The sequence below is a fragment of the Oncorhynchus masou genome, chromosome 18, assembly GCF_036934945.1.
Source record: "Oncorhynchus masou masou isolate Uvic2021 chromosome 18, UVic_Omas_1.1, whole genome shotgun sequence".
NCBI lineage: Eukaryota > Metazoa > Chordata > Actinopteri > Salmoniformes > Salmonidae > Oncorhynchus > Oncorhynchus masou.
In genome coordinates, this window is record NC_088229.1 from 20,219,878 (window position 1) to 20,236,236 (window position 16,359).

The 16,359-nt window shown below is 47.5% G+C and overlaps 1 protein-coding gene across 1 annotated transcript in view; it reads right to left on the bottom strand.

The window, feature by feature from the left end:
* The window catches only part of LOC135504151 (integrin alpha-5-like), a 90,095-nt gene that overhangs the window by 30,301 nt on the left and 43,435 nt on the right, over positions 1 to 16,359 (bottom strand). Inside the window, exons 16-19 of the mRNA XM_064922475.1 lie at positions 12,781 to 12,836; positions 12,199 to 12,356; positions 8,482 to 8,619; positions 5,692 to 5,759 (exon numbers count right to left, since the gene is read on the bottom strand). Coding sequence (XP_064778547.1) covers positions 5,692 to 5,759; positions 8,482 to 8,619; positions 12,199 to 12,356; positions 12,781 to 12,836 — 420 coding nt within the window. The remainder of the gene's footprint in view (positions 1 to 5,691; positions 5,760 to 8,481; positions 8,620 to 12,198; positions 12,357 to 12,780; positions 12,837 to 16,359) is intronic.

The window sequence follows — 16,359 nt, forward strand, 5'->3', positions numbered from 1 at the left end:
TCACACAAAACGTTTCCAATGTAGCAGTAAAGTCATACATGTGATAGAGCACAGACTAGGACTTTAAAACATCTCCCCCTTCCCCTCGATCTCTCCCTGCAGCTCTCTCCCTCTCTGAACACAATGAGAGAGGAATACCATACAAGGGCCACACAGACGCTTCTAATTACAGCTGAACTCATAAAACCAGGCAGAGAGGAAGCAACATGGACCATATTTCAAACACTGATCTTCTGCTGGCCAGTCAGCCAGCCAGCCTAGTCCTACAGCCAGTCTAGTCAGCCTCCTACAGTCAGCCAGCCTAGTCAGCCTCCTACAGCCAGCCAGCCTCCTACAGCCAGACAGCCTAGTCAGCCTCCTACAGCCAGCCAGCCCGGTCAACCTCCTACAGTCAGACAGCCTAGTCAGCCTCCTACAGTCAGACAGCCTAGTCAGCCTCCTACAGTCAGACAGCCTAGTCAGCCTCCTACAGTCAGATAGCCTAGTCAGCCTCTTACAGTCAGACAGCCTAGTCAGCCTCTTACAGTCAGACAGCCTAGTCAGCCTCCTACAGTCAGACCTAGCCCTCCTAGCCAGCCTCCTCCTACAGTCAGACAGCCTAGTCAGCCTCCTACAGTCAGACAGCCTAGTCAGCCTCCTACAGCCAGCCAGCCCGGTCAACCTCCTACAGTCAGACAGCCTAGTCAGCCTCCTACAGTCAGACAGCCTAGTCAGCCTCCTACAGCCAGCCAGCCCGGTCAACCTCCTACAGTCAGACAGCCTAGTCAGCCTCCTACAGTCAGACAGCCTAGTCAGCCTCCTACAGTCAGACAGCCTAGCCAGCCTCCTACAGTCAGATAGCCTAGTCAGCCTCTTACAGTCAGACAGCCTAGTCAGCCTCTTACAGTCAGACAGCCTAGTCAGCATCCTACAGCCAAACAGCCTAGTCAGCCTCCTACAGTCAGACAGCCTAGTCAGCCTCCTACAGCCAGCCAGCCCGGTCAACCTCCTACAGTCAGACAGCCTAGTCAGCCTCCTACAGTCAGACAGCCTAGTCAGCATCCTACAGCCAAACAGCCTAGTCAGCCTCCTACAGTCAGACAGCCTAGTCAGCCTCCTACAGCCAGCCAGCCCGGTCAACCTCCTACAGTCAGACAGCCTAGTCAGCCTCCTACAGTCAGACAGCCTAGTCAGCCTCTTACAGTCAGACAGCCTAGTCAGCCTCCTACAGCCAGACAGCCTAGTCAGCCTCTTACAGTCAGACGGCCTAGTCAACATCCTACAGCCAAACAGCCTAGTCAGCCTCCTACAGCCAGACAGCCTAGTCAGCCTCCTACAGCCAGACAGGCTAGTCAGCCTCCTATAGCCAGCCTTGTCAGCCTCCTACTCCGTGCTGCTGCTCCAGTTTCAACTGTTCTGCCTGCGGCTATGGAATCCTGACCTGTTCACCGGACGTGCTACCTGACCCAGACCTGCTGTTTTCAACTCTCTTGAGACAGCAGGAGTGGTAGAGATACTCTTAATGATCGGCTATGAAAAGCCAACTGACATTTACTCCTGAGGTGCTGACCCTCGACAACTACTGTGATTATTATTATTTGACCATGCTGGTCATTTATGAACATTTGAACATCTTGGCCATGTTCTGTTATAATCTCCAGAAGAGGACTGGCCACCCCTCATAGCCTGGTTCCTGTCTCGGTTTCTTCCTAGGTTTTGGCCTTTCTAGGGAGTTTTTCCTAGCCACCGTGCTTCTACACCTGCATTGCTTGCTGTTTGGGGTTTGAGGCTGGGTTTCTGTACAGCACTTTGAGATATCAGCTGATGTACGAAGGGCTATATAAATAAATTTGATTTGATCCTACAGTCAGCCAGCCTAGTCAACCTCCTACAGCCAGACAGCCTAGTCAACCTCCTACAGTCAGCCAGCCTAGTCAACCTCCTACAGCCAGCCAGCCTAGTCAACCTCCTACAGTCAGACAGCCTAGTCAACCTCCTACAGTCAGCCAGCCTAGTCAACCTCCTACAGCCAGCCAGCCTAGTCAACCTCCTACAGTCAGCCAGCCTAGTCAACCTCCTACAGTCAGACAGCCTAGTCAACCTCCTACAGCCAGCCTAGACAGTCAGCCAGCCTAGTCAACCTCCTACAGTCAGAGTCAGCCAGCCTAGTCAACCTCCTACAGTCAGACAGCCTAGTCAACCTCCTACAGTCCAGACAGCCTAGTCAACCTCCTACAGTCAGCCAGCCTAGTCAACCTCCTACAGTCAGCCAGCCTCAGCCAGCCCTAGTCAACCTCCTACAGTCAGACAGCCTAGTCAACCTCCTACAGTCAGCCAGCCTAGTCAACCTCCTACAGTCAGCCAGCCTAGTCAACCTCCTACAGTCAGACAGCCTAGTCAACCTCCTACAGCCAGACAGCCTAGTCAACCCTCCTAGACAGCCTAGTCAACAGCCAGACAGCCTAGCCTAGTCAACCTCCTACAGCCAGACAGCCTAGTCAACCTCCTACAGCCAGACAGCCTAGTCAACCTCCTACAGTCAGCCAGCCTAGTCAACCTCCTACAGCCAGACAGCCTAGTCAACCTCCTACAGCCAGACAGCCTAGTCAACCTCCTACAGCCAGCCAGCCTAGTCAACCTCCTACAGTCAGCCAGCCTAGTCAACCTCCTACAGCCAGGGACACTTCTTGAAAGTCCAATATCTTGAAAACTTGACTGCTGACATACAAAACCGTTTGGGACTGTATCAAGTGGACTAATGAAAAGAAATCCTAAATAGTTTGAGTGGATTTTCCCTTTAAAGAAAACAAAGGGCTAACATTGAAAGAACCCATAAAAAACAAAACCTTTCCTCTGGGGCATTTGTGGAACAGGTTGTGTGCCTTGGCAGGAAAACAGTAGAAATATCAACTACAGGAATGAAGGATATGTCTCGGATACATTGCTGGGAATTTCATAATTGACCCTTTGCCCCAAGCTACTATTATACAAAGTATTGAAATAAATGCAGCACTATCATCTAACTGCCAAAGACAGTTAATGCATTATGATTTTCCTCAACTGAACTCACTATCGCCCTGTAGCTCTCACTTCTGTCATCATGAAGTGCAATGAGAGGCTAGTTAAGGATCATATCACCTCTACCTTACATGACACTCTAGACCCACTTCAATTTACTTACCGCCCCAATAGAACCACAGACAATGCAATCGCCATTGGACTGCACACTGCCCTATCGCATCTGGACAAGGGGAATATCTACGTAAGAATGCTGTTCATTGAATATAAATCAGCCTTCAACACCATAGTGGCCTACACGCTCATCATCAAACTCAGGGCTCTGGGTCTGAACCCCGCCCTATGCAACTTCCTGACAGGCCGCCCCCAGGTGGTGAAGGTAGGAAACAACACCTCCACTTCACTGATCCTCAACACAGGGATCCCACAAGGGTGTGTGCTCAGCCCCCTCCTGTACTCCCTGTTCACCCATGACTGCGTGGCCATGCATGTCTCCAACTCAATCATCAAGTTTACAGACGACACAACAGCAGTAGGCCTGATTACCAACAATGATAAGACGAGGAGGTGAGGGCCCTGGCGGACTGGTGCCAGGAAAATAACCTCTCCATCAACATCAACAAAATGAAGGAGCTGATCATGGACTTCAGGAAACAGCAGAGGGAGCATGCCCCTATCCACATTGACGGACCGCAGTGGAGAAGGTGAAAAGCTTCAAGTTCCTCTGAGTACACACCACTGACGATCTGAAATGGTCCCCCCACACAGACAGTGTGGTGAAGAAGGCGCAACAGCACCTCTTCAACCTCAGGAGGCTGAAGAAATTTGGCTTGGCCCCTAAAACCCTCACAAACTTTTATAGATGCACAATTGAGAGCATCCTGTCGGGCTGTATCACCGCCTGGTACGGCAACTGCACTGCCGCAACCGCAGGGCTCTCCAGAGGGTGGTGCAATCAGCCCAACACATCAGCGGGGACACACTGCCTCTAGTGGGTGGTGTCGTCTGCCCCACACAGGGCTCTCCAGTGGGTGGTGGTGTCTGCCCAACACAGGGCTCTCCAGTGGGTGGTGTCGTCTGCCCAACACAGGGCTCTCCAGTGGGTGGTGTCGTCTGCCCAACACAGGGCTCTCCAGTGGGTGGTGTCGTCTGCCCAACACTGGGCTCTCCAGTGGGTGATGTCATCTGCCCAACTGCAGGGCTCTCCAGTGGGTGGTGTCGTCTGCCCAACACTGGGCTCTCCAGTGGGTGGTGTCTGCCCAACCGCAGGGCTCTCCAGTGGGTGGTGTCCCAACACAGGGCTCTCCAGTGGGTGGTGTCGTCTGCCCAACACAGGGCTCTCCAGTGGGTGGTGTCATCTGCCCAACACATCACCGGAGGCATACTGCCTGCCCTCCAGGACACCTACATCACCTGATGTCACAGGACATCAACCACCTGAGCCACTGCCTGTTCACCCTGCTATCATCCAGAAGGCAAGGTCAGTACAGGTGCATCAAAGCTGGGACCGAGAGACTGAAAATCAGCTCAAGGCCATCAGACTTTTAAATAGCCATCACTAGCCGGCTATCACCTGCTTACATTTGTATGTATTGTTGTGAATTGTTAGATATTACTGCACTGTTGGCGCTAGGAACACAAGCATTTCACTACACCCGCAATAACATCTGCTAAATATGTGTACGTGACCAATCAAATTTGATTAAACTTTTATGAAAACTCATAATTACTTAAATGGACTTGTTTATGTGATAGAAGACCAATGAGGAATTGAAAGCGCAAACAAATATAGAAATCAAAATTGTCACGTCCTGACCTTAGTTCCTTTTTTAGGTCTTTGTTTAAGTTTGGTCAGGGCCTGGGGTGGGCATTCTATGTTTTTGTTCTATGTTTTGTATTCCTGCTTTTGGCCTGGTATGGTTCCCAATCAGAGGCAGCTGACAATCGTTGTCTCTGATTGAGAACCATACTTAGGCAGCCTGCTTTCCCACTATGATTGGTGGGTAGTTGTTTTCTGTCTTTGTATGTAGTTTACCAGACGGCACTGTTTTGGTTGTACTTTTGTTACTTTGTATTTTTAGTGTTCAGTGCTATTGATTAAAATTACGAACACTTACCACGCTGCATATTGGTCCGATCCTTCCTATTCCTCATCAGAAGACAACCGTTACAAAAATGATAGGTCAGAAAGAGAGCAAGAGAGGGGGGGGGCAAAATGCCCACAGATCAAAGTGTGTCGATACTCTGAATACTACTTCAAATGATTCGAGAGGGAGGCTGGTACTGGTTGGCACACCTACAACTCCCTCCCCAGTCCCCATACGTTCCAACAAATCTGTTCCATCGCACCTGTCTTTCCCCCCCCACCAGCTTGACAGCCAATCCCTGTCCCTGTAGACCAGCACTCCTTCCTGTTTTCAAAGCAAAGTAGCATCCTCTGCTAGTGGAGCATTGTAGGGCTATTAACAGACTGGCTAAACTAAACAAACGGGTGGAGCGCGACACAGCTTTACTTTACCCATCAGATCAAAACAACAACAAGGCCGACTCATCTGCATAGTGGGGTGAAGAGTTCACTTACTACAACGTGGCTCACAGTTGACCATACATAGCTATATTCTCCTGATCCAGTGGATGTCCTGGGCCGTGTGTGGTCTAGGACTTATAGAGAAGGAAATGAAGGGACTAACTCACCCGTGCACCGCCAGCTTTAAGTCGGGAACACAGATGTTGTCTTCGCCACAGTCCAGCAGAATCTGGGCCTAAAGGAGGGAAGAAGATGAGACGAACACATTAAACAGTGACAGAGCTTATACATGAACACACAGGCCCCTTTAAAATTAAACCTACACTTCTTTCAATTAGAATTCACACAGAGAATTAGACACACTTTGCTTTGATGGTAAACATACAATAGAGTGACTGTAGTGGGACGGGACATGGAGGAATATATTAAAAAATGGAGGAATATATTCCAGTCCAATACTCAACCGCCCACGAGTAGAGAGTCATCACTAAAGACCAGACACCTGTTATAATTCTGTTAACAGTCCTCTCTCCCGGGGAAGGTTATAGACTGTATGACTGTGTGTGATGACACAAATAACACTAATTCAGCCCCATGTCTGACTTCACTTCCCTTTTGAGGGAAATGGCTCAATAAGAAGGCCGGAGAAGCTCAGGATCACGTCTGACTGTGTGATCAAAACCCCTCTTTTAAACCCTCTCTCTGGCCTGGGACACAGAGGCACAATATTTGGAGGCAAACCCTCCAGCTCAGCAGTGACTACCATCCCCCAGTTTCACACCTCTGGTCCTGGCTACTACGTTGGGCCCTTCCAGAACACTCTCCCCCGGCTAGAGTCATATGACCTGGACAGCCAGTCACAGGCTGTACCTGGTGGGGATCTCAAACCACCAACACAGTCTGTGCTTTAGTCTGTGTCTCAGTGGTGCAGAGACAGGTCAGAAGAACTCTGCACCACCTCAACTCATTTCTGTACCTTCTACATGGACAATCCTGCCTCTAGACATTCCCAAGCGGTATTAGTGCATCTTTGACAATAAAACCACTGTACACTATTCACCACAACACGTCCAGTAGTCTATCTGCCTCCTTGTTTGCAGTGCGTGTCTGATTCGGCTCCAAACTTCGGCTTGCCTCTAGAAAAATGTTTGTGTTCTCGACAGCCAAAAAAACACTCACTGAGGTCCAAAACGTCACAAAACGTTGACATAATATGTGCACAAACTCTTCTGAACTGTTTCAGCTGGGAATCATGCCGACGCTTTCAGGCCAGGGTGATCTTGAGGCCTAGACGCTACGGTGTAATGACCAGAACAACATGAACTAAGAAGGAAAGGGTGCAGTAACCACTGAACATGTGTATGTGTGTGTGTGCGTGCGTGCGTGCATGTGTGTGTGTGTGTGTGCGTGCGTGCGTGCGTGTGTGTAGCAGGCTTAGCGTAGGTAATGGTCTCCCTGTGTGATTCCATCACAGTGTGATGATCATGATGCTTTAGTTGACAATGAGGATAATAAATACAAGTTGAGGGAGATTAGAAAGAGCTCAGCGCCTCCCCTGTCATTACACAGCCAGGGGTTTGAATTCAGGGAAAGCAGGGTAACCATAGTAACCTCCAGCTCACTCTGCCCCCTCCCTCAGTGAGTGCTGCATGGCCCACAGTCAGAGAAAAAGTTACAGGTTCCTATCCTCGCTGAAGCTAAGAAATATCAACTGACAGTGCCCCGGCTCACGGCAACATGTGGAGCACATTACAGAGAAACTCTGAAACTACACAGAGGCATCAGTGAGCTCTCACTCGGCAACCAGAGGGTGTGAGAACCGGGGTAAACCACAACTGCCAGCCCAGTACATACGATGCCATATAGTGAAATCCATAATAAAGTATGGTGCATGTGATTAAATCCAGACGGTAGTCAGTAATCATCCCCTACACAGTGTTACATTCACAATGGGTATCCATGATTAATGAAATATGTCAGCAGCTTTACACTACTAACCCCCCCCCCCCCCCATACATCATAGACACACATGGGTTATTCGAGCCCCACTGAAGTTCAGTTTCAGTACTACAACAGAATTTTTAGAGTTGAGTATTTAGATGTAGTGTAAGTACAACACTGCAGATCTGATGAGGCCCCGGCAGCTTTGATACAACACCAATGACAGGGCTCACTCCTGCCCTGCTCAGAGGGAGAGAGGGAGGCTGTGGTTACTGTGTCTGGCTGCGTGGAAAGTAATCCACGGAGACTCTGTGCCACAAAACGTTCAAAACCCGGACAGATCATTTCAAGTCATCAGTCTTAAGTCTCAAGTTATTTTATTTTCAATTAAGCTGAGACTCAAGTCATCAAATTTGTTACTTGAGTCAGTGTCCACATTTGTGCCATATGGTCCAGCATGCCACAGCTGAAGGCAGGCAGCCCACACTTTGAGCCCTGCTCACGTCTTTCTCCCTCTCTTTGCCTGCCAGGAGAAAACTGGAAAAATTCAGACAAATCTACACCAGATGGCACATGGCCTGTGTGCTGCGAGCGAAGCACCGCATTGGAGAGCAGCCTGAGTCGTTCCGAGGGTGTGTGTGGGGGAGAGGGAAGGAAGGGGAAGGTCTGGTCAAGGTGAAAACAGTACCATCACCTCTGAGTGAGTGAACGGATTTCCAGCCACGTCTTCACTAAGTCTTGTTCATTAAAACATGTGCAGTGCTCCACCACCAGAGATACAGGGGCTGTTGACTCAGAGGAGTCCTCCAGGGTTGGAGTGCTGCGCTTGGGGTCAGACAGAAGGGGGGAGGGTGTGCTGGAGGTCAGGAGGGCTGCGGGGGTGATGGCTGGGGGGTCAGTGGTGCTGTGGGGTTGTTGTGCTGGGTGGTCAGTGGTGCTGGGGGGTCAGCAGTGCTGTGGGGATGCTAAGGGCTGGGGCGGTCATAGTTAGACAGGGGGGGGGTGTATTGAAGTACCTTCTGCTCGATGAGCTCGGTGGTCTTGTAGTTAAGGATGGGTCTGAGGCCGTGGGAGTCAAACGCTGCCTGAGGATCCAGACTGAAGTTGAGGGAGATGTAGATGGAGGAGAGCTTATCTCTGAACTCCTTGTCATCCTGCAGTCAGATAGAGAGACAGAGACAGAGGCAGATAGAGAGACAGATAGAGAGACAGAGAGAGACAGAGACAGATACAGAGACATATACAGAGACAGAGAGAGAGACAGAGACAGAGAGAGAGACAGAGACAGAGAGAGAGTGATAGATAGAGAGAGAGACAGATAGAGAGATAGACAGAGAGAGAGACAGATAGAAAGACAGAGGCAGATAGAGAGACAGACAGAGAGACAGATAGAGAGCAATGGAGACAGATACAGAGACAGATAAAGAGACAGATAGAGAGAGAGAGATAGACAGAGAGAATGACAGATAGAGAGAGACAGAGGCAGAAAGAGAGACAGACAGAGAGACAGACAGACAGAGACAGATAGAGAGACAGTGGGCCATGAGAAAATGGCAACCAGTGAAGAACAAACACCATTGTAAATACAACCCATATTTATGCTTATTTATTTTATCTTGTGTCCTTTACCATTTGTACATTGTTAAAACACTGTATATATATAATATGACATTTGTAATGTCTTTATTGTTTTGAAACTTCTGTATGTGTAATGTTTACTGTTAATTTTTTATTGTTTTTCACTTTATATATTCACTTTATATATTATCTACCTCACTTGCTTTGGCAATGTTAACACATGTTTCCCATGCCAATAAAGCCCTTGGATTGAATTGAATTGACAGAGAGAGAGCGATAGACAGACAGAGAGAGATAGACAGAGAGAGACAGATAGAGAGATAGATAGACAGAGAGAGACAGACAGAGACAGATAGAGAGACAGAGGCAGATAGAGAGCGATGGAGACAGATACAGACAGATAAAGAGACAGATAGAGAGACAGACAGAGAGAATGACAGATAGAGAGAGAGTGAGCTGCACTTCCTAACCTCCTGCCCAATGTATGACCATATTAGAGAGACATATTTCCCTCAGATTACACAGATCCACAAAGAATTCTAAAACAAATCCAATTTTGAAAAACTCCCATATCTACTGGGTGAAATTCCACAGTGTGCCATCAGAGCGGCAAGATTTGTGACCTGTTGCCACGAGAAAAGGGCAACCAGTGAAGAACATGCACCATTGTAAATACAACCCATATCTATGCTTGTTTATTTTATCTTGTGTCCTTTACCATTTGTACATTGTAAAAACACTGTATATATATATATATATATAATATGACATTTGTAATGTCTTTATTGTTTTGAAACTTCTGTATGTGTGATGTCTACTGTTAATTTTTATTGTTTATTTCACTTTATATATTATCTACCTTACTTGCTTTGGCAATGTTTACACATGTTTCCCATGCCAATAAAGCCCTTGAATTGAAATGAATTGAGAGACAGAGGCAGATAGAGAGACAGAGAGAGAGATAGATAGAGAGATAGATAGACAGAGAGAGAGATAGATAGATAGAGACAGAGAGAGAGCGATAGATAGACAGAGAGAGAGAGAGAGAGAGAGAGAGAGAGATAAACAGAGAGAGAGAGATAGACAGAGAGAGACAGAGAGAAGGACAGAGAGAGAGAGACAGAGAGAGACAGATAGAGAGAGGGATAGAGACAGATAGGGACAGAGACAGAGAGAGACAGAGAGAGAGACAGAGAGAGAGACAGACAGAGAGACAGAGACAGATAGATAGACACAGAGAGAGAGACAGAGAGAGATAGAGAGACAGAGACAGATAGATAGAGACAGACAGAGACAGAGACAGATAGAGAGAGGGTTAGAGACAGAGAGAGACAGAGAGACAGAGACAGATAGATAGACACATAGAGAGAGAGACAGAGAGAGACAGATAGAGAGAGGGATAGAGACAGATAGGGACAGAGACAGAGAGAGACATAGAGAGAGACAGAGACAGAGAGACAGAGACAGATAGATAGACACATAGAGAGAGAGAGAGAGAGATAGAGAGACAGAGCCAGATAGAGAGACGTACAGAGACAGAGAGAAAGACATATATATATAGAGAGACAGAAAGACAGAGACAGAGACAGATAGAGACAGACAGAGACAGATAGAGAAAGAGAGAGAGAGAAAGAGACAGATGGAGAGAGACAGAGAGATAGAGAGGGTTTATCAGAGTGAGTGAATGAGTGAGTGAGTGAGTGAGTGAGTGAGTGAGTGAGTGAGTGAGTGAGTGAGTGAGTGAGTCTGTGTGTGTCCCCGTGGGGCCGAGACTTTATTGGATTTTTTTTTTAATCATTGTTATTATTATTTTGTATTTTGTGTGTTTTTAGGGGTTAGATCAGCTTTAATATTGCAGATATTTGCCCAATTTGCCATCTTTTTGCCATATATTTCAAACTGTGCTCTTTCAAAAATGTTCTTAACCTACATATATAGGTTTTGCGGACACAGTATGTTTTACATGAGTTATCTTGCTGTTATTAGTCCCAACCGTCACCCCCATTCAACCCCTCCCATCTATCTCTTAACACCATCCATATTGGATTTCTATTTGCCATATATTTTTCAACGGTGCATTAAAATCTTTTTAATGAATTTATCTTATTAACACCTTGTTCTAGCTAGCTATTTGTGTAGGTAGCTATCAAGTAAACACAATGTTATATCTAGCTAGCTATTTGTGTAGGTAGCTATCAAGTAAACACAATGTTATATCTAGCTAGCTATTTGTGTAGGTAGCTATCAAGTAAACACAATGTTATATCTAGCTAGCTATTTGTGTAGGTAGCTATCAAGTAAACACAATGTTATATCTAGCTAGCTATTTGCTTCACAAAAGTTTTGAACCTTCCTATTCTCATTGTTTCTACAGATTGTATATTGAAAATAAACATTTTTGGTAAAAGTATTATTATATTATTGATCGATTGACTATGACTTTTCAGTTCGCCCAGTAGTGTTATCTATGACCAAAAACAAGCTACATATGGACAGTACCAAAACAAGTGATCTAATGATTCTGCATCTTCGCAGCAAAATCTACAGAGCTGGGAAGGTTGTCTCTCCCATATAAATTACATTATGTTGGTTGCAAGAATTCTGTATAAATAATTTACATTGAAAATTTCTAAGTTTTGAATCTAGCATCATTTTGCATATCAGATCAAAAGCCATGTTTATTTGTATTTTTTATTGAACCTTTATTTAACCAGGCAAGTCTGGTAAAAACACAATGGCAACCTACACCGGCCAAACCCGGACGACGCTGGACCAATTGTGCGCGGCCCTACGGGACTCCCAATCACGGCCGATTGTGATACAGCCTGGATTCCAACCAGGGGGTCTGTAGTGACACCTCAAGCACTGAGATGCAGTGTCTTAGACCGCTGCACCACACGGGAGCCCATGTGCCATGGAATCAGTACGTCAAAAAAATTCCCAACTATTTTGCAATCTATATGGCACGGCTGTCAATTATTTGGTCCTTAAATGAAACTGGTATACTTTTTTATTGATCACAATTTTCTTTAACCAATGATGGTCTTTAATTCCGGGCCGACAGACCAGTTCTTACCTTTTCCCTTCCACTTTCCTCTTCCATTTTTGTGGTAATGGTGCAATTACTTGGTTGTAATTTTGGGTAGAGCACTTACCCTCAGGTAGATCTTGGTCTCGTGACACACACGCTCTCCGCTCCGCACTCTCACAGTCCTCTGAAGCATTGCCTGCTGGGAGTCTATAAACAGAGCCCTCTTCACCCCTCCCTTCTGCATGTGTTTCAGATGGTCCAACTGCACCTCTACCAGGAAGCCTGGAACACACACACATACACACAACCATGAATGTGCTATTGTTTTACACACCATCACATTAACACTAACTTGCATAATCTCAAGCGAATAGAGAATCCAGACTATGTAGTTTGTTTACCATATGGCACCTAGCACAGTAACTATATGCATAGAGGGCTGATTAGTGGAATAATAGCTGGGGTTGTGTATGAACAAAGAGGAGCCTAGTGCTTTGATTTGAAATCATTAAAAGGATCAGAGCAGATATGGGGATTCTGGAAGCCTGACACTGCTCCTCACATCTTTGTCACAATACAATACAAAGCATCAGCAAAGTCATTCAACATACACAACGTTGTGTGCACATCTGATATTTGTGTGCAATTGAGAGTTTGTAATATGGTACTGCATGTCATCTGGACCAGATGTGGACAGTCGGCTCACCTAGGTTGTCTGGTAGGTACTTCCCATTGGCAGAGAGGCAGAAACTCAGGTTGACACTGTTTAGAACAGAGGAGAGACATAACAGAGACACGATAAGGGAAGCATTCATGGCACAAACATGCAAACAGCATACATGGAAACGCACAGACATTTCACTCATTCACTCTCTTCCTCCCATACATGCTCTTCCTCTCAAATCCGCCTTCAGATATCTAACAAGACAAGCCAAGTGGTATAATGGGTAACACTGTATGATATGAAGGAATGGCTAGTCATATGGTTATAGGAAAGGCATCTCTATGGTGTAGCCAGCCAAGTTAATAACGTGACGTGTGTCCCCCATCCTCAGCTCTCCAGCCTGGAATGGCTGAGTTAAAGAGGGTGAAATTGAACATCATCTCATGTATCCCCACAGACAGGACAGTCAGTCAGTGTCTGTATGTGTACGGGCTCAGAGCTCTCTCTCTCTCCCATGACATCAGTCACAGATTCCAATAGTCCGCAGCGCAAACCCAAGCCCTTTACAACCAAACCCTCACTGACTGGAAAGAAAGAGCGAGGGCAGCGATGGGGGGGGGGGGGGAAGGGAAGGAAGAAATAAAAGAGAATGAAATAGACACCCTCTTTCTGTATCTATCTAGGATAAACCCCTCTGTTGTGCTCCTGTGTCTGTGTTTGTGTAGGAGTGTGTGTCTGTGTTTGTGTCTGTGTTTGTGTAGGAGTGTGTGCCTGTGTCTGTGTCTGTGTCTGTGTTTGTGTAGGAGTGTGTGCCTGTGTATGTGTCTATGTCTGTGTAGGAGTGTGTGTCTGTGTTTGTGTCTGTGTTTGTGTAGGAGTGTGTGCCTGTGTCTGTGTCTATGTCTGTGTAGGAGTGTGTGTCTGTGTTTGTGTCTGTGTTTGTGTAGGAGTGTGTGCCTGTGTCTGTGTCTGTGTCTGTGTAGGAGTGTGTGTCTGTGTTTGTGTCTGCATTTGTGTTTGTGTAGGAGTGTGTGCCTGTGTCTGTGTCTGTGTAGGAGTGTGTGTCTGTGTTTGTGTCTGCGTTTGTGTAGGAGTGTGTGCCTGTGCCTGTGTCTGTGTTTGTGTAGGAGTGTGTGCCTGTGCCTGTGTCTGTGTTTGTGTAGGAGTGTGTGCCTGTGTCTGTGTAGGAGTGTGTGCCTGTGCCTGTGTCTGTGCCTGTGTTTGTGTAGGAGTGTGTGCCTGTGTCTGTGTCTGTGTTTGTGTTTGTGTAGGAGTGTGTGTCTGTGTCTGTGCCTGTGTTTGTGTAGGAGTGTGTGCCTGTGTCTGTGTCTGTGTTTGTGTTTGTGTAGGAGTGTGTGCCTGGGTCTGTGTCTGTGTAGGAGTGTGTGCCTGTGTCTGTGCCTGTGTTTGTGTAGGAGTGTGTGCCTGTGTCTGTGCCTGTGTTTGTGTTTGTGTAGGAGTGTGTGCCTGTGCCTGTGTCTGTGCCTGTGTTTGTGTAGGAGTGTGTGCCTGTGTCTGTGTCTGTGTTTGTGTAGGAGTGTGTGCCTGTGTTTGTGTCTGTGTTTGTGTAGGAGTGTGTGCCTGTGTCTGTGTCTGTGTCTGTGTTTGTGTAGGAGTGTGTGCCTGTGCCTCTGTCTGTGTCTGTGTTTGTGTAGGAGTGTGTGCCTGTGTCTGTGTCTATGTCTGTGTAGGAGTGTGTGTCTGTGTTTGTGTCTGTGTTTGTGTAGGAGTGTGTGCCTGTGCCTGTGTCTGTGTCTGTGTTTGTGTAGGAGTGTGTGCCTGTGTCTGTGTCTGTGTCTGTGTAGGAGTGTGTGCCTGTGTCTGTGTCTGTGTCTGTGTAGGAGTGTGTGCCTGTGTCTGTGTCTGTGTCTGTGTTTGGGTGTGTGCCTGTGTCTGTGTCTGTGTCTGTGTAGGAGTGTGTGCCTGTGTCTGTGTCTGTGTCTGTGTAGGAGTGTGTGCCTGTGTCTGTGTCTGTGTCTGTGTAGGAGTGTGTGCCTGTGCCTGTGTCTGTGTCTGTGTAGGAGTGTGTGCCTGTGTCTGTGTCTGTGTAGGAGTGTGTGCCTGTGTCTGTGTCTGTGTCTGTGTAGGAGTGTGTGCCTGTGTCTGTGTCTGTGTAGGAGTGTGTGCCTGTGTCTGTGTCTGTGTAGGAGTGTGTGCCTGTGTCTGTGTCTGTGTCTGTGTCTGTGTCTGTGTAGGAGTGTGTGTCTGTGTCTGTGTCTGTGTAGGAGTGTGTGTCTGTGTCTGTGTCTGTGTCTGTGTCTGTGTCTGTGTAGGAGTGTGTGTCTGTGTCTGTGTCTGTGTAGGAGTCTGTGTCTGTGTCTGTGTCTGTGTCTGTGTCTGTGTAGGAGTGTGTGCCTGTGTCTGTGTCTGTGTAGGAGTGTGTGCCTGTGTCTGTGTCTGTGTCTGTGTAGGAGTGTGTGCCTGTGTCTGTGTCTGTGTCTGTGTCTGTGTCTGTGTCTGTGTAGGAGTGTGTGCCTGTGTCTGTGTCTGTGTCTGTGTAGGAGTGTGTGCCTGTGTCTGTGTCTGTGTCTGTGCCTGTGTAGGAGTGTGTGTCTGTGTCTGTGTCTGTGTAGGAGTGTGTGCCTGTGTCTGTGTAGGAGTGTGTGTCTGTGTCTGTGTAGGAGTGTGTGCCTGTGTCTGTGCCTGTGTCTGTGTCTGTGTAGGAGTGTGTGCCTGAGCCTGTGTCTGTGTCTGTGTCTGTGTCTGGAGTGTGTGTGTGTCTGTGTCTGTGTCTGTGTAGGAGTGTGTGTCTGTGTCTGTGTAGGAGTGTGTGTCTGTGTCTGTGTCTGTGTAGGAGTGTGTGTCTGTGTCTGTGTAGGAGTGTGTGTCTGTGTCTGTGTAGGAGTGTGTGTCTGTGTCTGTGTCTGTGTAGGAGTGTGTGTCTGTGTCTGTGTAGGAGTGTGTGTCTGTGTCTGTGTCTGTGTCTGTGTAGGAGTGTGTGTCTGTGTCTGTGTCTGTGTAGGAGTGTGTGTCTGTGTCTGTGTCTGTGTAGGAGTGTGTGTCTGTGTCTGTGTAGGAGTGTGTGTCTGTGTCTGTGTCTGTGTAGGAGTGTGTGTCTGTGTCTGTGTAGGACTGTGTGTCTGTGTCTGTGTAGGAGTGTGTGACTGTGTCTGTGTCTGTGTAGGAGTCTGTGTCTGTGTCTGTGTAGGAGTCTGTGTCTGTGTCTGTGTAGGACTGTGTGTCTGTGCCTGTGTCTGTGTCTGTGTAGGAGTGTGTGCCTGTGTCTGTGTAGGAGTGTGTGCCTGTGTCTGTGTAGGACTGTGTGTCTGTGTCTGTGTAGGAGTCTGTGTCTGTGTCTGTGTAGGAGTGTGTGCCTGTGTCTGTGTCTGTGTAGGACTGTGTGTCTGTGCCTGTGTAGGAGTGTGTGCCTGTGTCTGTGTCTGTGTCTGTGTAGGAGTGTGTGTCTGTGTCTGTGTCTGTGTAGGAGTGTGTGCCTGTGTCTGTGTCTGTGTAGGAGTCTGTGTCTGTGTCTGTGTCTGTGTAGGAGTGTGTGTCTGTGTCTGTGTCTGTGTAGGAGTGTGTGTCTGTGTCTGTGTAGGAGTGTGTGTCTGTGTAGGAGTGTGTGTCTGTGTCTGTGTAGGAGTGTGTGTCTGTGTCTGTGTAGGAGTGTGTGTCTGTGTC